The sequence below is a fragment of the Engraulis encrasicolus genome, chromosome 17, assembly GCF_034702125.1.
Source record: "Engraulis encrasicolus isolate BLACKSEA-1 chromosome 17, IST_EnEncr_1.0, whole genome shotgun sequence".
NCBI lineage: Eukaryota > Metazoa > Chordata > Actinopteri > Clupeiformes > Engraulidae > Engraulis > Engraulis encrasicolus.
In genome coordinates this window covers 42,840,631-42,863,731 of record NC_085873.1, presented here as the reverse complement: position 1 = coordinate 42,863,731, position 23,101 = coordinate 42,840,631, and the positions used below count along the sequence as shown (strand labels likewise).

The 23,101-nt window shown below is 44.1% G+C and overlaps 1 protein-coding gene across 1 annotated transcript in view; it reads right to left on the bottom strand.

The window, feature by feature from the left end:
* abca5 (ATP-binding cassette, sub-family A (ABC1), member 5) overlaps positions 1–23,101 on the bottom strand; it is an 84,504-nt gene that overhangs the window by 19,238 nt on the left and 42,165 nt on the right. The window contains exons 16-23 of the mRNA XM_063220784.1: positions 22,422–22,512; positions 20,773–20,912; positions 19,267–19,386; positions 18,524–18,740; positions 15,106–15,272; positions 11,333–11,460; positions 2,105–2,242; positions 103–216 (exon numbers count right to left, since the gene is read on the bottom strand). Of these exons, the coding sequence (XP_063076854.1) occupies positions 103–216; positions 2,105–2,242; positions 11,333–11,460; positions 15,106–15,272; positions 18,524–18,740; positions 19,267–19,386; positions 20,773–20,912; positions 22,422–22,512 (1,115 nt within the window). The remainder of the gene's footprint in view (positions 1–102; positions 217–2,104; positions 2,243–11,332; positions 11,461–15,105; positions 15,273–18,523; positions 18,741–19,266; positions 19,387–20,772; positions 20,913–22,421; positions 22,513–23,101) is intronic.

The window sequence follows — 23,101 nt, the reverse complement described above, 5'->3', positions numbered from 1 at the left end:
TGCATTTCTAGTTACAAAGTACCTTACTGTGAAGCTAAGTATAAAAGTATATGAAAAGGAGTATGCAGTCAATGTTGTCAATGTCCCTAAGAGAATCTTCACCTCTCGGTCGCGAGTGTGGTCCATGGCGAAGTAGGCGGGCATGCCAGCAGCCAGCATCCCCAGGATCACAGCCTCGATGTAGACCAGCGCATACGACGTGGAGTCAGGAAGTTCCTGCAATACAAAACATATAACGTTGAGCATCATAACCCAATAGCAGCAATTGGTACACTGTATAGTGATCAGTTTGTAGTTTAAATGGTGGACTTGAGGTTCAAAGACGAAATTGTTCTCACAAAAACACAGCACACACACAACCAACACACTTACAAAGTCAAAGGGCTTGGTCTAGGTGTTGTTATATATTACGCCAGTCACAAAGTCAAAGGGCTTGGTCCAAGCATTCTCTACTCTTCTCTACTCTACTCACAAAGTGAAAGAGCTTGGGCCAGGTGTTGAGTAAGGGTTAACGTTCGGCGAGAAGGTCGCTACCGTGGAATAGCAGCACGACAGAGAGAATCTTTAGACCCCGACGCGGAGCGGAGGGGTCTTGTTCTCTCTGAAGTGCTGCTATTCCACAAAGCGACCGACTCGCCGAAAGTTAACCCGCTTATTATATGGATATACTTAAATGATTCACACATGGCGGGGACATTTCTTTAGGCCTATTTAATGTTTAGTCTAGGCTATTATAGTTTTTAATGTCAAAAGATTGTTGCTGCGCAAAAACAAAACAGTGCCGTTGTGGAACACCGCTAGGCAACAGCTAGGTAGCCAGGACAACAGGTGTTGTCTATCACAGCAGCTGATTAGAGTCTTGTTGAAAAGTCGCTTTAGCAGTGAAAAGTCTTGTTGCCATTGACAGCGGTCTGTTATAGACCAACCCGTCCGTTATCTAAAAATAACAGACGTGCGAACGTTGGGGAGCCCCGTTGAAATGAATGGAGCATTCGACCGATGACGTCACACCATATAATATTATTATATGGTTGTGACGTCATCGGTCGAATGCTCCATTCATTTAAACGGGGCTCCCCAACGTTCGCACGTCTGTTATTTTTCGATAACGGACGGGTTGGTCTTTAACAGACCGCTGTCAATGGCATCAAGACTTTTCACTGCTAAAGCCACTTTTCAACAGGACTCTAATCAGCTGCTGTGATAGACAACTGTTGTCCTGGCTACCTAGCTGTTAGCGGTGTTCCACAACGGCACTGTTTTGTTTTGCGCAGCAACAATCTTTTGACATTAAAAACTATAATAGCCTAGACTAAACATTAAATAGGCCTAAAGAAATGTCCCCGCCATGTGTGAATCATTTAAGTATATCCATATAATAAGCGGGTTAACTTTCGGCGAGTCGGTCGCTTTGTGGAATAGCAGCACTTCAGAGAGAACAAGACCCCTCCGCTCCGCGTCGGGGTCTAAAGATTCTCTCTGTCGTGCTGCTATTCCACGGTAGCGACCTTCTCGCCGAACGTTAACCCTTACTTAACTAACAGACTCACAAAGTCAGAGGGCTCGGGCCATGTGTTGATAATACAGTATGTATTAACACACTCACAATGTCAAAGGGCTTGGTCCAGGTGTTGATATGTATTAACTAACACACTCACAAAGTCAAAGGGCTCGGTCCAGGTGTTGATAATACAGTATGTATTAACACACTCACAAAGTCAAAGGGCTCGGGCCATGTGTTGATAATACAGTATGTATTAACACACTCACAAAGTCAAAGGGCTTGGTCCAGGTGTTGATAATACAGTATGTATTAACACACTCACAAAGTCAAAGGGCTTGGTCCAGATGTTGATAATACAGTATGTATTAACACACTCACAAAGTCGAAGGGCTTGGTCCATGTGGTGATAATATGTATAAACACACTCACACAGTCAAAGTGGTCCAGGGCCCCATTTCTCAATTGTTTCTAACCAGTCAGAAACTTACTAGGTTTCCAATGGGAAATTGCATTGCAACCAAGTAAGTTGCTAACTTAGTTAGCAACGATGTTGTCAAGAAATGCACCCCAGATGTTGATATATATTATTAACCCACTCACAAAGTCGAAGGGCTTGGTCCATGTGTTGATGTGTCCGGTGCCGTTGAGGCCCTTCAGCAGGGCATTGCTCAGCACGTTGACCACCATGGGCAAGGAGTGCACCGTAGTACTGTTAAACGCCAAGCAGTAGCTGAAGCCCTGAGGATGGGAGAGGGCGGGAGGGGGTGGGGGGGGGGGGGGGGGTGGGGGGGGGGGGGGGGGGGGGGGGGGGGGGGGAGAGAGAGAGAGAGAGAGAGAGAGAGAGAGAGAGAGAGAGAGAAAGATAGTGAGAAGGAGAATAGAGCGGGAGAGGGACAGGGAGAGAGGGAGAGGGTGAGATAAAGAGAAAGCGAGAGAGGAACAGGGAGAACGCAAGAGAGATTGAGAGAGAGAGGGGGAGAGAGGGAGAGAGAGATGGAGAGATTTAACACTTATTTATTGTAAACGATTGACACCCGTTAAAACTGCAAATTAGATGTTCGAGTGCGTATTGCCTAATATTGGGTTTAAGTCTCTATCCGAGTGTCTGAATATCTTTGAGTGTGAACGAATGCCAGCAAAAGGATGGCGACATGGGCGTTTGAACATGGCTAAAAAGGTTAGCACATAGGGGCTCAAAGCTTGCTGAAGGAAAGCTGCAAGAAACATGCACTAGGTATTTCAAATCTGGAAAAAGTGTGAAATCAATTGTACATTCTGCCAAATGACTAGTTTTGGTCAAAATAGTCTAAAAACACTTTTCAGACTTGCTAAAATCACCAATTCACTTCCATTCAAAATTTCGAGCCTATTGAGCCACCCTTTAAAATTGACCAAATTTGATAGGACTTTACAAGGGAGTTATGTCAGTACAAAGAAACAATACTGCAAAAGTAGAGCAGCATTTTCAAACGCTGGGGCGTTTTGATGCACTCTAATGGATTCTGCTGCTGCCTCCGTCTCTCTCTCATTACCTGTCAGCAGGTAATGAGAGAGAGAGAGAAAGAAAGAAAGAAAGAAAGAAAGAAAGAAAGAAAGAAAGAAAGAAAGAAAGAAAGAAAGAAAGAAAGAAAGAAAGAAAGAAAGAAAGAAAGAGAGAGAGAGAGAGAGAGAGAGAGAGAGAGAGATTCTGCTGCTGCTGCCTCTGTCTGTCTCTCCCTCTCCAGCAGGTAATGACCGTCGGATATACAGTACAAGAGGCTCTTCATGACAGGAGGCTCAACCTGAGCACCCTCATACACACATACATGAGTGCACACAAAAAACCCGCGCCCACACTCTCTTACACACAGAGGCAAGTCAGACACTCAGACACCAAGTACACACGCACGCACGCACGCACGCACGCAGGCAGGCACACACAAACACACAGGCATACACACGCGCACACACACACACACACACAGGCGTACACACGAATGCAACACACACACACACACACACACACACACACACACACACACAGGCGTACACACGCATGCAACACACACACACACACATACACAGGAGTACACACGCATGCAACACACACACACACACAGTGAGAGAGAGGCAGGTAAAGGGCTGGTGTTTCGGGCTGACCTAATTGTGGCCACTGTGGAGAAGAGCAGGGAGTAGCTCCACTAGTGCCGCTCTCAGCTTGCTTCACAGGCATCCCACTCACATCACATCACCACTGTGTGTGTGTGTGTGTGCGCGTGCGTGCGTGCGTGCGCGTGTGCGCGTGTGTGTGCACGCGTGCGTGCGTGTGTGTAGTGTGTGTAGTGTGTGTGTGTGTGTGCGTCTGCGTGTGCGTCTGCGTGCGTGCGTGTCTGTGTGTGTGTGTTTGTTGTGAAAGCCAGGGTAGGTGACAATATCTTCACATTTTTGGACTGAAACTTTTAAATAGGATTGGCAAATTGGCTTTTCACCAGTCAATTGAATGTCTTTTCAAAATATCTTCTGGTATGCCTTATGACAATGATAATCTTCATCGTCTTACATAACATTAGATTATTCATATCTAACCCCTTTTTATCCAAAGCGATGCTACTTTTACAGTTGGTATTGTATTTATTTTTTATTTATTTATTTATTTGTTACAAGGATAGTCCGAGGTGGGTTCTACTGACAGTACAGTGCAAAAACAGAAAAGAAAACGAAACAGTAGACATAGACGCACACACTCACTGGCGTTGCTCTCCAAACTACCCCACCACCCAATGAGCTACAATAGTATAGTTTACAAGATAACAAGATGATGCCATTAGTTGTTAAATAAATCATATGAATGAAAAGAAAATGAGAAAGAAAGAGAAGGAAGAGGGCAAAACAAGACAACAGAAAACCCAAAAACAAAACAGATCATATGCAGAAACAAATAAACAAACAAACAAAAACACGACCCAGCAACTAAGGCCTTTCAGAAACAAGAGCAGGATGTTTCAAAGTAAGTGATTAAAGATGATCTAAAAATATAAAGGGAAGTGATGGACCTAAATGAAGAGGGAAGGCTATTCCAAACTGATGGAGCTTTGAATTTAAATGCTCGGCGACCAATTTCCTTTCTAATTCTGGGTGTCACTAAGAACAGATGGTCGATGTTACGTAGGCTATAGTCAGAGCTTAGGGGGGTTAGCAGCTATTTCACGTAAGGAGGGGTATGAGATGGGGTATTGGTTATACCCCCATGAACATATGGGGTTCTGTGGTTTGTTAAAGGACCACTTCAGCCATGTAATGGATGGGGGTGTAGGAGAGGAGAGCTTTCACATTTCTTACTTCTATGAGATTCTAACCGACAACCTTCCGATCACAAGATCAACTCCATAACCTTTAAGCCACAGCTCCTCATTCACACCGATATGTTATTGCCCAGTGTCCTCACCCTCATTTTCATCAAAAACACGATGCAAACTTTGCTCCTTTTACATCAAAAACATGATGCAAACTTTATCTACTCTGCTTCAATTACTAGCATGCAAAATGAGAAGTGTCACCATGCCCATTGTCTTATTTTGCATATGTACAAAAGTACATGAAAACATTTCACAGGAAAAATTCAAAATATGACTCCACTACTAACAGCTCACATGATTAGGCAACACTACATTTGGCCCGCAGGATTCATGATTCTTGATGATTAGTAACGCAAAGACAATGAAAAAACATGGACATGATTTGTTTCAATCTTTGCAAAACTACACAAAATAGAGGAAAATAATTCAAAATTTGACTGCCCTAATAACGAACATGACCCAAGAGCTCTGGCACCTCTATGCATCTGTAGATAATGTGCGCTTTGGTTACATCTTTGCATGAATACAAAAAATAGAGTAAATTGATTCAAAATTTGACTGCCCTAATAACGAACATGACCCAAGAGCTCTGGCACCTCTATATATCTGTAGACAAAAGCGTGTGTCATCACAGAGTCATCGTCTTGGCAACATGATGTCACTTGCCCTCCTGATTCTGCTCCACGCCACTCTGCAGTCCACTATTGCGACAGGTATGCTACAGAACGATCTTTTAACAGGGCGTGTACTTGCACTTCCTATGCGTTTGCTTGATTTTTCCTTCTTACGCCGTTACACTTTTCTGTACTCTACTCTCATTTGTGGAATAACTTAAACTTGTAATGTACTGTAATGTTTCAGGGAATTAGGTGGTGCAGTTTTATCGGTACATGATTTACACTGATGTCAAAACTGTTAAATTAAGATTTTAACACAATATTTTGTCCATGTGATTATTTGTAATTTTTTACATAGCAGTAGAAAACAGACAAAACGTTACCAGAGATTCTAGGAGTAAAAAAATTGAAATGATAATCTTTTATGTCTAAGTTTTGTCCCTTTTCATGCACATCATTTAAAACATTTTGGTTGAACTGTTGCCATTTTGAAACATGCTGTACAAAGGAAATTGATTCAGTCATACTGTATTCCTCCATTTGAATACAGAGACTACCATTGATTTGAAGGACATAATATTGCCACAAGGATCAAAAGATTTACAAGAAACCAAACAGTAAGTGTAAACTTCTGCATCTGAAGTGAATTACTACAGGTTAACTGTTATGATCAACATCAACATACCATTTTAATCAGGGGTCCCCAAACTTTTTTCTCTGGGGGCCACATTATCGTTCCTGACTGTGATCAGGGGCCGGGATCAATCACGTGGGCTGTAGGGCCTATACTGCCTGCTATAGCCATAATTTCTAGCGCGGCAATCGCCATTACACGCTGAAGCAGGGCTCTGCCAGAAACATTCGTATTCGTACAAACAGAGAGTGCTGTCCTTCGCTTCCTTCATTCATAATTCCAAGCTTTCTAAAATAGTTTCATTTCAAGTGATTTGCAAAAGAAGTGACTGAGTATTTCACATGTTTTTCTATTTAAAATACCACAGCTATTCCTTTCAATTTCCAATAACTATGTGGGCCTTAGTTTGGGGACCCCTGATTTTAATAATCCTAAAACCCCACCAATGGAATACTTTACCTTCTTTAGCTATACATGCTATTGTTGGAAGAGTTACAACTTTTTAAGCAAGAAACTTCATCTGTTAAGTAAAACAGTCTAATAAAATAAAAAACCCTAATGTTACATTGCTCAAGGGAACTTAACATCAATGAAAATTTTCTAGAGGGTAATGGATTCTCAGTATGTGCCTAACCATACTGAGCACTGTCTATGTCCATACTCTCTTAAGTCCATGTATAAGTACTGTCTATGTCTATACTGTCTATGTCCTTACCTAGATTAGTCTATGTCTGTATGGGAAAGCAAGAAATGTAATTTCAAATTCTTTGGATGACCAGTGCATGTAAAGAAATTGACAATAAACCTACTTGACTTGACTTGAAAACCTTCTCAATGTTTTCTGCTTGCAGACCAGGCAGCCTTACTGACATCCAACGTCTACAGGGCACCAAAGTCACAAACCCCGATGGCACGGCACAAGAAAGTCCCGAACAACATCATCCCCCAATAGTGCGCTCACTTCTAAGCCAGCAAAAGCAATGTGAATCGCTCACGACAAAACCTGTAACAGATGCCAACCTATGTAAATCCGAGCAGTTGGGCTGTAGTTTTGTTACACTTTCCCAACATGCAAACAGTAATGACACAGTTGCATATGACCTCCAGAGCATTGTGATCCTGGAGGATGATCCTGTGGTTCAGGAGTCCGCCATCTTCCTCTATGAGAGGGACACAGCGGCGTCAACTCTACTTAGCTACCAGAAGGGGGCGCTGCAGCTCATACGTGGCAAAAGAGTGCGTCTGACCGCTAATAGCCACCTTATGATGGTTGGTCATGGCAGCAGGGCCAGCGATGGGGAGGCCTTGCTGGGAGGCTACAGGGCAGAGGACATTGCTAGGGTCGTGGGCAGCATCGAGACTGTAGACGGGCGTGTGCACACGGTCAGTGTGGTGGGGTGCGGGCTTGGGAAGGAACTTGCATTTGCCACAAAGCTCCTGGAAGGCCTGAGACACCTCGGTGTGGAGGCTCCCCTACACCTTCGTCGCTCTACCCTCTCAGTCACTCGCTCTGGGGAGATTGTGACCAGGGAGGAGGATGACGGCCTACCTGTCTGGCGACAGAGGGATGACGGTAATAAAGTCATCGCTTGGTTGGACAGAGCAGGGACCCTGATGACCAGGGTGGGGGAGAGGCAGAGGGGGATGATCATTCCCCATTATCAAGGTCAGGCCCTTACCAAGTGGCCAACTGAACCAAAACGATTTGTCACAAAACTAGACAGAGAAAACAAGCCTGTAGCTGATAATAGCCCTTGTATCATAGCCTTAGAAGCTCTTACATGGGGGATTTTTAATAGGAACCGTGATAGTCGTGAGAGTCGTAAACAGCCCTGTCGCTATTCTGTTAAGAAAGACAAAAATCAGGAAACGAGTGAGGTGACGGTGACAAAAGAGAAAGCAAGAGTCATTAAAACACTTCAGGATGTAGTCGAGGAAATCAGGTATAATGCTGCAGCAGTATGCACAACTTCAGAATCTTCTGCCACAACATCTGGTGGATCGAAATCAAAAAATAAACCTACAACATCCAAAAAACAGTCAACATCTAAAACACCGACTGAGAGTGACACCTATTATATTCTAAATGATTACCTATACAGGGTAGACCACGATACCCTATATACTTATTTGGAGGGAAAATGTGGAGAACTGGATAACAACTTTCTTGACGATTCTTGGCATTATATTTCTTCCGGCACAGAGACCTATCCACAGTTAAGAAAGAAATTTTCTCCTCATCAGTTTAACCAGTTCTGCCAGGTCACATTTGAAAGCAAGGATGGTTGTAAAGGAAATCATTGTGCCTACATAGGGCATTATTTCATGGCAGCGGTGTTTGCTGAATCCGTCCGGAATTTTCGTAACTTCCCCCTTTTCCTCATGAGTGTTGCGGGTTGTAAAGCAAATTCTAAGGAATGTATGAATTTTTATGACGAAGCCACTCATCCTATGGCACGTGGAGGCACTTGGCTTTGTAAGCCGAGGAGAGGATTTTATGGATGCAGTTTCAAAGACCTTGACAACAAAAAATCTGATTGTGCAAAAAAACAAACGGCCTTGGATGAAATGGTTAAGAGGGAGGAAGAAATGTTCAGTACAAATTATGAAATAATTCTAAAGACTGATCAAAACAAAAAAGGCCTGAAATTCATAGCAGAGCACCTGAACAGTTTGTATGAAGTGACAGGACAGAGTGATCCAATTATAATCCGTAATGATCTTAACAATTACATCAACACATATAGGCCAAATAAGTGTCCTACTTAGACCAAATGAAAGCTAGCAACAATTAGACTTATTTTTCCTGTTGATCTATCGATTGAGACCAGTATGTATAGGCAAAGAAAATTGAATCTTGTACAAGAACGACCACTAGCTGGTGTTGCCAGGAGTGGCACTGCAGCTATGTTATCGCAGCCAAGTAAATAATGAATGGGTGCCAATGGGGCTGTACGCTTCTCATAGAACTATCTGCCCGTGTGATTTTTTCCCTGGAAACAATGAAGTCGCGTTCGATAGATATGAGTAAGTGAAAGCATTTGCCGACACGTTTGCATCTTGTCAAGTGTTAGATTCGTGAAAATGACCCTTATTTCAACTATAGCAATGACATAACACGTGACAATCGACTTTACGGCACTACGCCATTTGTTTTGTAGTTTTAAGTCTGACTTCAGATGTCGATGTGTTTAAAGTTATGTTAGGATTGTTGCGGACACCTGTTATTTATTGCATTTAAGGTGGTGGAAAAGCGACATGTACATGGGGTAAAGGAAATGACTGCGCTCATCCTTAAGAATTTGGGCACCTTCAATTAACATGTTGGACGGTGGTGGGGGTTGAGGTGTGTGACCGTAGATGTCTCTGCTAGGAGGATCAGTCAGAGTACGTCTCTCGTCAGCTCTGGTCGTGAATAGTCGCAGAGATTCCTCAGCCAGCAGGTATTAGCCGAATGCTGCAGGACAAAACTAACACGTCTTTGGGAGAACAAAGCCATGTCAGGAACCTTTAACTTCACTTCTAATACAACTTCCATGATAAGGTACAGAATGTGCACACATCTTTACAAACCAGAGAACAGAATCGTCACAAATCCCTGCTGAGCCATTTAGCCCAATAGGCTCCCATTCATCTTTTACTTGGCTGCGTGCGCCAACGGGGCTATAATGGGAGCCAATGACAGATGCCTATCTCATAGCTTAGAACATTTCTGGTATAGGATATTGTATAGTATTACTGGAATACAGAAAATGTCCTTGGTGTGGCTGCATAAATGAACAGTGAATATATGATGACAGTCTGTCCTTGTCTTTTGTCCAATTATAATAATACATCTGTTTTGTATAGCACTTTTCATGGTACTCAAAGATGCTTTAACATAAGTTACATTGGTCTTCTTGTGTGATTGCTCTGTATTCTTGCATATTTCCTGTTATTTATTATTTTTTGTGTGTCTTTTATGTGTTTTACAATGTCTTGTAGAAATGTGAGATAGTGTGTGTGTACTATTGCTGCAAAACAATTGCCCAAGCTGGGATAAATAAAGCTACTTGACTTGACTTGACTTTAATGTGACAGTGGGATAGTACCAAGATACATCCAGGTGTTAATTATCAAAATGTGAGATAGTAACCAGATACATTCAGGTGGGATTACATTTTCCTTTCACAAACTTCACAAATTTCCCAAAAAATATGGAATACTTACCATTAGCATCAATTTCTGGTATTTAACATCTGGATAAAAGGGTTAAAAGGTGATCTGAGCAAATGTCCACATTTGTCCCTTTCTGCTGGCCATAAAATGTAAACTCACAACAACATGTTATTTATAGCATTGTTGCTGGTCAGCCCCAGGACGTTTGAAGAAGGGGATGTAGCGTAAAATCTTACACCATGAACCTTTAATGGAAATGTTGTCTGTGCAAAAATCAAACGAGTTGAAGCAAACACGAGCAAAATGAACGTGCAAAGCCATATATAGAGAGTGAGGCCATTGTTCTCTACCACACTGCGGGTTGAGTTGGGGTACGCTAATATTGGCTTATGGATTTACAATTAACCTGCAGGTCTACATCCATTATTCTTCAGAACTTTTCCCAGAAGAGGCTGACAAGCTGGGCCAAGCCTAAAGCAGCAGTCTATTGTAAATGGCTTCACTCCATGCAAAGCCTGAAAGCGTTCGTTCCTTTCCACTGTTGTTCAACTTTTTAAAAAAAAATGCTTGGAACAATTGCTGACAGAGAACGTACAACTCGACAGAGAACGTCTCTATCCTTCGCATGCGTGTGCTGTATGGTCAATATATGTGCAATGATTTATGCATGCATGCTACTGAACACTTTAATTCCCCTCAGGATTAATACATGATACTCTACTCTACTCTATACTCTACTAGTTTATTTTTTTCTATGGAATATGCATTATTTCTTAGAATATGTAGCAGAATGACGTGTCCTTTCTCTTCAATTAAAAGGACATGATGTCCTTCCTGGGAACACTACTTGAGTGTGTGTGTGTGTGTGTGTGTGTGTGTGTGTGTGTGTGTGTGTGTGTGTGTGTGTGAGAGAGAGAGAGAGATTGTGAAACAGAGAGAGAGGGGAGGGGGGGGGGGGTGTAGGGGAAAGCGAGAGCGAGAAAGAGAGAGAGAGAGAGAGAGAGAGAGAGAGAGAGAGAGAGAGCAAAAGAGCGAGAGAGCAAAAGAGCGAGAGAGTGTGTGAGTGAATCACAGCGTGTCTGACCTTGTTGGACCCGGTGACGTTGATGGCAGCACTGTGTGGAGCAGCAGACATGTAGTCGGCCTTCCTCATGGTCTCCACCTTGATGTCCTGGGCCTCGATGCTCTGGAGCAAACTGGAAATGTCCGAGTCTACAACAAGGCAGTATGACAAGGTTTAAAATATGCACATATAAACACACACAGACACATGGAAATACATTTACTCTCATATAAATACACACACACACAGACAGACGGAAATACACTTACTCTCATATAAATACACACACACGCACACACGCACGCACACACACATGGATGCACACAGAAATACAAAAGAACAATTATCTGCCGTTCCTCCAGGTTTAATGATAAATTGCGCAATCGGTGGAGCAACAGCTTAAAGTTTAGCAAACTACACTCACCGACCACTCTATTAAATGGTGCTGGTGCTGGGTTGTTGCTGGTGCCAGCATCAATACTCAGGTAGGCTGTGGCACACAAACTAAGTTCAGTTGGTACTAGGGCAGAGACTGACTGAGACTGAGGCATTTTCAGCCATAGAACTGCAGCTCACTGGCTATTTTATCTTTTTCGGACCATTCTCTGTAATTTAAGAGGCAAGGCACAAGGCGTATTTATTTATATAGCACATTTTCGTACAAAGCCATGATGGTTGTGCGTGAATATTTCAGTAGATCAGCAGTCTCTGAAAATCTCAAACCAAGCCCATCTGGCACCAATAACGGTGCCATGTCAAGTCACTTAAATCACCTTTCTTCCACATTCTGATGCTCGGTTTGCTCGTCTTGACCCTGTCAACATGCCTGAATGCATTGAGATGCCACCATGTGATTGGATGATTCGAAATTTGCATCAGTGAGCATTTGAAGAGGTGTGCCTCATAAAGTGGCTGATTAATTGTAGCTATACATGGTTCTACATTTTTGTTTTCTCCTGACTGTGCGAAACTAGCTGCACACAACTCAACCTCTGATTGTTGGAAACCGCAGTCGGTCAAACAATTAGCTCATGTGGTTGGCTGCCAGTGTCTTGCCCCTCCTCACAACACTGTGTTGATAAACAAAAAAAAACATCTATAGTGCTTTATCATACATCGGGAAGATGCTTGAAAAAAAAACGAGGTTTAAGCTCATGTACAGAAACTGTCATACACAGATCATACACATCGGGAGTGTGGTGCAACACAATTTCAAATCCTTAATGTAATGTCGGTTATAAAGACAATGAAGTAGACTTGACTGTATAAGTCGTTGTGTGAGTGTACACAGTAGTGATTGAGCATGTGAATTATTGCACGTGTCTAAGCGTGTTTACCAGAGATGCAAAAAAGCACACATACACATAACCCAGATGCGAACAGCTGATTTGCATGGGGAAAAAAAACCTCAGCAGTCTGCACAGAAGCTGTCTAAAGTTTAGCCAATTACAGCACTTCATCCAGCATACACAATTAATTTACAACTTGAAGTGCAGCTAGAGCACCCACACACATTTTGGACAACGCAATTGTCGGAAACTTCAGCCAGCGCTTGACTTGTTTCAACCTCATCAACGGAATACATAGACAAGAGTCACTTGACAAAAAAATGATAATAAAAAATATGACACATCAGACTACACTTGCATATGCTACAGTGAAGTGTTGCTTCTCTTGTCGTATTGTCCGAATGTTGCATCCTTTAATTTGACAGCAACTTCGTTTTGCATTGTGAAATCAAGGTAGGACTGTGTACTGCACTCATCACAGCACATCACATTACATTACATTACACCTAGATGACGCTTTTATCCAAAGCGACAGATATTTATACAGGGTATTAGTTACAGTCCCTGGAGCAGTGTCGGGTTAGGGTGCCTTGCTCAAGGGCACCTCGGTCATGGAATGAGGTAGGGAGGGGAAGGATTGGATTTGAACCAGCGACCCTCTGATCTAAAGCCCATCTCCTTAACCATTAGGGCACGGCTGCCCCACAAATGGGCTTGCATACCCATGGCGAACCAGGTTTCAGTCCAGCCATTTTCCAGCCCTACCCCATTGTAACGGATACCAACTACCAGAGTTTGGCGTAGAACATAAAGTATCTGTAGCACTGAGCTATGGGTCTGAACCTTTAGCTCAGCGTTATGGTGCTGGGCCTCCCATGCCCGAACTGGAGTGATGAATGGTAGGTCACGGGTTCGAGTCCCGAGTGGTGAACTAGCGAAGATGACTTCAGTTACACCCTCTCTCTGCCTGGTCTGGTCATAATCGCTACCCATCATTTCCTCAATAAATGCACACAAAAAGCTTATTAAAAAATATTTTGAATATAAGTGGTAGGGGGAAGGACAGAGAAAGAGAGACAAGACTGAGAAATGAGACACAAATAAGACACTCAAACAGCTGGGGCACTAACTGCTTTGCCAGAAAACTGAGTTCGATTCAGGCCCAAAGGTAGTTTCCGGATCCTCCCGTCTATCTCCCCCATTGCTTCTGTCTCTTTGCAAGACTGCCCCAGCCAAGAGAGGCAAGAAAAGTGTAAAAAGGCCGTTAGCTTGAACCCCTAGAGCGATCTGTCTGGCCTGGACTTAACTAAGAAGTTCTGCAGTGGGGTGGTGCACTTCTGAGGGGATTAAACATTGCCATGTCGAAATCAAATTTGGAATTAAAACTTTCCTCTGAAACACTTTCTTTAAAAAAAAATATATTTTTTTATGATTGTTCTGCCTTTATTAAGACAGGATAGCGAGAGGGGGACAAGAAATGAGTGGGGAGAGAGAAAGAGACGGGGAAGGTTCGGCAAATGACCTGGGCTGTATAATCTACCCCGGGTCGCGGTGTAGCAGTCCAGTGGCCGGCTGGGCCAACACTTAAACACTTTTGGATGGAATGTTACAGAAAAACCTGGGGCCTCATTTATCAAGCGTTCTTAGGCACAGATCTGTGCGTAAAGCGTGCGTGCGATCATTCCTGAGCAAAGTGTGGGATTTATGAACATGTACTTGAACGTAGAAATGTGCCTAAATCTACGCACACCTCAGACCATGTGTGTGAGTGGAAGAAACACGAAATTGCAAATAATATTGACCGTGCAAGCTACAGTTTGCTTTGAATGACAATGGAGTATGACAGTGTGCTATTTTACAGTGTTTTCGTTCATGTGTGTCTCCTTCTTTTACTTTAAACATGGTCCTCCTCCTGTCGAGAGCACCTCCACTTCTGCCACAGAAATGGTTCTATCTCCACACTTCCCGCCAGCGCTTCGACTGGCGCGTGTGTCCGCGTGTGTGCATGTGTGTCCGAACAGGGTGGCGCCTTCGAATTAACATGGCATTTGAATATATTTTAATACCATATATGGTTACTTGGAGGCGTTTCGGGATGCTAATTACCCCGAATGCGCGCGTGCACAGTGATTTGGAAGGTGTGGGATTTATCATGCAGACTTGTGCGTAGGAGCAGCCAACGCACGTTTGATAAATCCCGATTTTTCTGTACTTGCGAACATTCTAAATTTCACTCGTAAGACACAATTTAGAAGACATTCTACGAACTGATGATAAATGAGGCCCCTGGACTTCTTGACCGGTCTGTCCGGAAGGCCGGGACTGACCTGAGGAGTTCTGCACCAGCAGTGGGGTATTGTACTTGTGAGGGGACTAAACACTACTATGTCCAAATCAAATTTGGAATTAAAACAACGCTCCACTTAAACACAATTAAATGGAACCCTTGATGTTACGGAAAAAGCAGAACTTCTTGTCTTGTCTGTCTGGAAGGCCTGGACTGACCTGAGGAGTTCTGCACCAGCAGGGGCGTGGTGTACTTGTGAGGGGACTGGTGGCGCTTCAGCAGGTAGATGGGCAGGAACTGGCGGTCGGGGGAGTGGATCTGGATGTTGCCCGTGGCAACGGACAGGAAGAGCACCGCCGCCAAAAACACCAGGAACAGGGTGAACCTGCAAAGAGTGAAGCGAGGGAAGAGAGGGTGTTGGTGTTAGAAGACCGTATGGGTGAGAGTGACTGGGAATAACCAAGTAAATCACTAAGGATGTATATCATATTCCGAATTTATATTCCTATAGTTATACTTCTTAACTGTATAGTTAAGTATGAAATCATGAAGAGGAAACAACGGAGAGGAGAGGGTTTGGATGGAGTTAATGATAGACTATATGGTTAAGACAGACTTACCAAATAGACTGACCAAATAACATCAACAAATATTTAACCATATGATCTTTTTAAATCCATGAGTTTGTATTTTTATTGAGTCTTTCAATCCATGTCTTTTGTTTTTATTTGTGACCAAAAAAGAAGAAAACCAGGGAGCATATCGAGTTTATCATAACTTGTGAGTGTGCAGATTCTAAGCTTTACAATGATGCCTTACACATGACAATCTGGTAATATCTGAATAATCTGTGACCTTTTGAATGTGTTCACAGTGGAAAACATAGAACTCAGCTCTGACAGAGTCTCCCCCATAGAAAAGCTATGAAGCAGCATAGCAGTAGGGCACTCGTCTGCTACGCGGCTGACCCCAGTTCGATTCTGGCCCGGGTCATTGCTGCCGTCTCTCTCTATTAGAGGATGACATTTTTCAGGAATTCCCGTGGGTCCCACGGGTCCTGCGGGATTCCCGCGGGATGGGATTAAAAATTTTAAAGATGAACGGGAATGGGCAGGAGTGGGAATAAAAATGAAAGTGAGCGGGAATGCTGCTTATTTTTTCTTTAAAAAAGCAAACAAAAAAGAGTCATTTTTTAAGAGGAAACGGGATTGGGGTTGATTTTGAGTGGGAGTGGGCAGGATTGGGAGACATTCTTTTCAGCAGTGGACGGGATGGGATTTGTTTCTTTTACTCCAGTCCGGGATGGGACGGGATGGGATTTTTTTTCTGGGACCGGAATGGGACGGGAGTGAAAATCCACTCCCGTGTCATGCTCTACTCCAGTGCTTCTCAAACTTTTTCAGCTCGAGGACCACTTTGTCCCTCCACAAATGTTCAGGGACCACCTATCAACTTAATTGATAGTTGACGGGTGCTAATTTGACTGCTAATTTTGATGCAGATCACTTACTTTTTATTCACAACTACAAGCCTGTCTAATTGTGGTGAAAATGAGATTTCAGCTATCTTTAGCTTTGTAATAATGTGACAAATATAGCCTACTGCTAACTTGTCTTGGAAAAGCAGAAATCCCCTCGCAGACCACTGTCCACTGAGCTCTGTGGTGGACCATTAGTGGTCCCCGGACCACACTTTGAGAATCACTGCTCTACTCTCTATCCATTCACTTCCTGTACAACTCTTCCCTGCACTATCGTAATAAAGGCCAAAAATGCCCCCCCCCAAAAAAGAAAGAAAAGCTATGAAGTTAGCCCATTTAAAGACAAAAAACATTTCGATAAACCAAGTGGTGGGATGGGCTGGTATAAGGAATCTGTGAAAGATAGGACGAGGAGAGAAGATGCAACAATGTGTGAACAGCAATGATAATTAATGCTTCAAATTCCTAACACATACTGAACCCATTGACCCGTGTCTGTGTGTGTATGTGTGTGTGTGTGTGTGTATTTGTCTGTGTGTGTGTGTGTGTGTGTGTGTGTGTGTGCGCGTGTGTGCGTGTGTGCGTGCGTGTGTGTGTGTGTGTGTGTGCGTGTGTGTGTGTGAGTACGCTTATTGGCAGGCTTTTCTGTCTGCAGTGTAGCTGGCCAACAGGCTAGAGAAAGAGCGAGAGAGATAGAGAGAGATTCCACTTTTGCTACAAGTTAGGCCACCATGCATGCTTCTGTGTGTGTGTGTGTGTGTGTGTGTGTGTGTGTGTGTGTGTGTGTGTGTGTGTGTGTGTGTGTGTGTGTGTGTGTGTGTGTGTGTGTGTGTGTCTGTGTGTCTCTGTGTGTGTGTGTGTGTGTGTGTGTGTCTCCACTCATGTGTACATGATCAGCTTCCTCTCTCCCCAGGGGAAGGGCTCCTTAAGCCAAAACACCATGTGTGTGCGTGGGCAGGTGTGTGCGTTTGTCCGAGTGTGGGTGTTTCTGTGTGTGTGACTGATTGCGAGACTCTTTGTGCATTTGTAAATCAAGGGTTAGGGGTGTCATGATAACCGGTATATAGTGAAACCGCAGTAACGTGCTGAATAATAGTGCAGGGTAATAATTACCGCTTGAATAAAAAATATATACTATACCGTACAACCATACCGTACACAGTGACACGGTGAGCCTTACCGACCTTTAATCCAAGTCTGCTAATGTTGCCACAGAGGCACTCTTTATCGCCTAATGACACCTAATGTCCATGCGAGAATCATAGTGAATTGCTGAACCAATTCATTTCTACAAAGAAAAGTACAAACAGACAATTTCCTCTTCATAACTTCAGAATGACAAGCAATTCATGTATTGGGCCTTTAAACATGGGATTTTGATATGACGTGCGTGTATATACTGTATATATTCGGTTTGAATTCGGTCTATAAACGTGTATTATATTATTCGGTATATAAACGTGTTCTGTGTGCGCGCGCACGTGTGTGTGTGTGTGTGTGTGTGTGTGTGTGTGTGTGTGTGTGTGTGTGTGTGTGTGTGTGTGTGTATGTGTGTATGTGTGTATGTGTGTATGTGTGTATGTGTGTATGTGTGTGTGTGTTCCGCTCACGTGTATATGATGGGCTTGCGTTGGCGCTGCAGGTTGAGCGTGTGTAGCCAGGCGTGCGTGTGCATGTGTGCGTGTGTGTGTGTGTGTGTGTGTTCCACTCACGTGTAGATGATGGGCTTGCGTTCGCGCTGCAGGTTGAGTGTGTGTGTGTGTGTGTGTGTGTGTGTGTGTGTGTGTGTGTGTGTGTTCCACTCACGTGTAGATGATGGGCTTGCGTTCGCGCTGCAGGTTGAGTGTGTGTAGCCAGGCATGTGTGTGTCTGTGTGTGTGTGTGTGTGTGTGTGTGTGTGTGTGTGTGTGTGTGTGTGTGTGCGTGTGTGCTTGCATGTGTGTGTGTGTGTTCCACTCACGTGTAGATGATGGGCTTGCGTTCGCGCTGCAGGTTGAGCGTGTGTAGCCAGGCGTGTGTGTGTGTGTGTGTGTGTGTGTGTGTGTGTGTGTGTGTGTGTGTGTGTGTGTGTGTGTGTGTGTGTGTGTGTGTGTGTGTGTGTGTGTGCGTGTGTGTGTGTGTGTGCGTGCGTGTGTGTGTGCGTGTGTTCCACTCACGTGTAGATGATGGGCTTGCGTTCGCGCTGCAGGTTCAGTGTGTGTAGCCAGGCCACGGTGCTGAACTGCTGCCTCCAGAGCGCGTGGCCCGTCACCACGTCCTGCCGGCCGTCGGAGAAGGTCAGCAGCTTCTGGTCCGTCTCGTCCATGGTGGTGGCGGCCTGGTCCGCGGCGTCCTCGCCCTCCCCCTGCTCCGCCTGGTTGAACACACTGTAGTCTAGGGATGCAAACAAATTCATCGATTAATCAACTTTAACCGTCCTATATCATTTTCAGTTGTGCCGTGTTCTGTAGACTGAATTAGTGTGTAAATTTCTGGTTGTTTAGGTTCTGCTCTTGATTTCTTGCATTGCTAGGTGGACATCTGTCTACTCTATGGAAACACCTCCAGTTGATGTGCTTTTTATAGCTTTCGGTGTACTATCAATTTGCCTGGGGCAGCAAATTTCTGGCACATACGTACGTACATAACAACTTAAGAAACAAATCAGAGACTTGAGATAATGTTCCATCCCAGATTGTTTTGTAAATAAAAACACTTTTGGCTGAGACATCTTGGCCCAGATGCTCTTTGATTGAAGTTTAACAAAGAAAAAAACATGTACATCCGTCTCAAAAAAGTTTGGGTGCAGGACTGGCAAAGTTCAGGGCACGCTGCCCGAAACGTCACATTTAAATTAGAGAAACGGGAGCTTGGTGTGCGGACTTTATTTTCATTTTTCACAAGACCTTAGATGTCCCACCTGCTTGGTCGACCTCAGCCTCTGCCTCCAGACGTAAAAACACGTCCTCCAGAGTCGTCATGGACACGCCATAGTTGGTGATGCCTAGATCAGGCCGACAGTCCAACTCCGCAAACAGACCTGCAAGGGACATTGACATTGGTTATACTGGCTGTTTTTTGCCCCCAAAATAATCATTTTCCAGTTGAGGGTATGTTTCCCAAACTTCAACAGACTAAATGGTGATCATACAATTATGTAAATAATATATTAATGTGGCATTATGTTGTACTAAGTATAATTGGTATGATGGGATCAATGAATGAAGGGGCTACATATGACTTAATAATAATAATAATACTTTCGTACTACATATGACTTAATAATAATAATACTTTCGTACTACATATGACTTAATAATAATAATAATTTCGTTTTATATAGCGCCTTTCAAAACACCCAAGGTCGCTTCACAGAGTGTCGTGTAGGAAAGTGTGAGTGTGTGTGTGCGCGTCAGTGTGTGAGCGTGTGTGTGAATGCATGTAAGTGAAAGTGCTTGTGGAACTAGCAGCCATAAGCCTCCAGGAAGAGATGCGTCTTAAGGTGGTGCTTAAACATGGCCAGTGAAGGGGCATTCCGGATGTGGTCAGGCAGATTGTTCCAAAGAGTAGGAGCAGCAACATGGAAGGCTCCGTCACTGGTGGCCTTGAGCCTGGTACGAGGGACGATCAACTGGCCCTTGGAAGAGGACCGCAGGGATCTTGAGGGGTCATAGGGGTGAAGGAGGTCTGTGAGGTAGTGGGGTGCCAGACCATGGAGGGACTTGAAGGTTAGGAGCAGGACTTTGTAGGTCATGCGTGACTTGATGGGGAGCCAGTGAAGCTGCTTGAGTATGGGGGTGATGTGCTGCCAGGGTCTAGTGCCTGTTATGATCCTGGCAGCAGAGTTCTGGACTTTAGGGCTAATCTGTTGCTGAGGATAGGACTGAGTAGAAAAAAAGGGCTCAGAGCCCTGTGTGTTCATGTGAGGAAGTTGTAAAATGGAGGAGACTCGTTCACACTATCGCCTAATGATAAACACAGTTCTTAACCGGGTGCTGAATCCTACATAAAACATAGATGCAGGGGTGATAGAGCAGGGGAAAAAGTTCAGGATCAGGATTTTTTTTTCACTAACGACGACGACAAGATACTGCATAGTGACGTAACGTAGGCCTATTTTGACACATTATTCAAACATTTAATAGCCTGTGTATGACCATTATTCAAGCCTGATAGTAGAAGAAAACCCTGAATCTGTAACACTTTCTGAGATAAGAATAACCTAATGGCTAATTATTATCAATGTTTTTATTTTTGCAAACTCTGTCAAGCCTGAAATCAGGCATGGAGCCTGAATACTATCAGCCCTGAGATGAATGAAAGGGGCGAAGGACAGCACTCTCCAGATTTGTTTGGTTTATTCACCATTGGCAGTCCTTCGCTTCATTCGTTCATTCATTCACTCATGTGAGGAGCGTCTTCTCACCTGGAAAGGTGTCCATGCTCTCGAAGGGCAGGGTGAAGGTCAGCTCGGCCTCCTGTTGCCGTGACAACTGGGCCTTGGGGACATGCTGCTTCACCAGTGTCGTGATGCCGTCCACTTCGCAACCCTCAGTCACAGACATCCTGCCAAAACCATCAAGTAAGTCATTAAAATGTATTCCGGCAGCGCCTTTCACAGACAAAACACATAGCAAAGTGTTTCACAATAACAGGATCAAGGCAACCAGCATAGAAAAAAAACTTACTATGAGAAGTTTGCGAGACATAATAAAAACAGTATGAGAAATAATGATATCTTTTAAAAAGCTTAAAAAGTGTCAGTTTCCGCCATTATTTGGCTGGGCCGACAGGTTGTCTAGTGTTCCTATGGATGATGCAGTGTTCCATTGGGGGCTTTTAACTGCTGAAAGTGCTGTGTGCATACAAGGCTAGTCAGTGACGAAAAAAAAGAAGAAAAAACAGACACAAAAAACAAACAAACAAACAAAAAAGCCCATGGATCATCTTCAAAATCACGCACCATCTTCAAGGGGGGGGGTCGGACTATCCGAATAGTTATTATATGAAAAACTATCCAAACTTTCTTAAATGAGAGTCTGTGTGCTGCAGTAGTGTCTTGCTGAGTTGGCAGAGTATAATTGGTGTATGCTGTGTATAGCTGAGTCAGGGGAAGTAAAGAGTGGTGGAGTGTCAGGCCTGGACTGGGGGAGGAATAGGGCCCAGGCACTTTTGGCTCAAAGTGACACCTCAATTAGCGGCGCAGAACTGACTCACCTTTGGGCCCGCACCCTTATGGGGCCCTATTTTCAGAAATGTGTTTTTTTCTTCTTCTAACATTTCTGAAAAAAGGAATTCAGAAATGTAAAAAAAATAAAAATAAATAAAAATAAATAATCAAAAATCACATTTCTGAAAATAGGGCACCACAAAGATGCCCACCAGGCACTGCCCGCTATGCCATGTGGCCAGTCCAGCCCTGTGTAGTGTAGCCCCAGGACATAAGAGAGGATGAGCCACCCTGCTTGCTACCATTACCTTAGTTAACGCAGGGGGGGAGAGGGGAATCTGTGTGTGTGTGTGTGTGCGTGCGTGCGTGCGTGCGTGCGTGCGTGCGTGCGTGCGTGCGTGCGTGCGTGCGTGCGTGCGTGCCAATCCTACTTTGTGAGGCCACTGCTATTGGAGCAGACCCACATGCTGGGGCCCTTGCTCCATGTGGGACCCAAATCCTGGACCCCACATGTTTTGACCCCTTTTGCTGGGGTAGTTTTGTTGTTACTGGTAAAAGTGTAAAACCTTTCCTTACTGGCAGGTTAAGGTGAGGAATTATTTTGTTTGGGCACAACTTAGCATTCTTTAGCTATTGTTAGGGTTACTATGAATGGAAGTCAGAGGGAGGGCTTAACAAAGATATTAAGGTGAGGATGTGTGTGTGTCTGTGTGCATGTGTGTGTGTGTGTGTGCGTGCGTGCGTGCGCACGCGTGTGTGTGTGTATTCAACGCTCTTGCCTGAGGCGACAGAGGGAGTTAACACAGGGGGTTAGGATTCTCAGCGTGTGTGTGTGTGTGTGTGTGTGTGTGTGTGTGTGTGTGTGTGTGTGTGTGAGTGTGTGTGTGTTTAAACAGCGTTCTTACCTGAGGTGGTATCCGACCCCACACTTGGTCTTGAGGTACAGGGAGGAGCTCACACACTTCAGCTGGCCCTGTGATATCACCGCCTTACGATCTACATGGGGGAGGAGGAGATAGGGGGATAGAGAGAGAGAGAGAGAGAGACAGACAGAGAGAGAGACAGAGAGAGAGAGAGAGAGAGAGAGAGCGAAAGAGCGAAAGAGCAAGAGAGCGAGCGAGAGAGAGAGAGAGAGACAGACAGAGAGAGAGACAGAGAGAGAGAGAGAGGATAAAGACAGAGAGAGAGAGAGAGAGAGAGAGAGAGATAACAAAGCAAGAGGAGACACCATGAGTTTGCACCTATCAGCAAGGAACAGATGGCACGTTGCAGCACACAGAGAAATATTATTATTAGTGGACGCCACAGTACACTACTTGGATCACAAACAGCAGCAACAGATCACCATGAATGTAAAGACTTTAACGTCAATACCATCTGTGCACCAGCTGTGCGAGTACAGATTCATCTGTCTCTTCCCATTGACAGAGGAGTGGCATTTAAAATGAAATACATGGTTTCAAGTCTCCCATAGAAATGAATGGGAATTGGCCATTTTCTGGTCTTTCTGGGTCCAGCCTGGCTCCACTTCTGGCTTCAATAATGGAATAGAGTGTTGGCCTCCATTCTATATATACGCTCAATG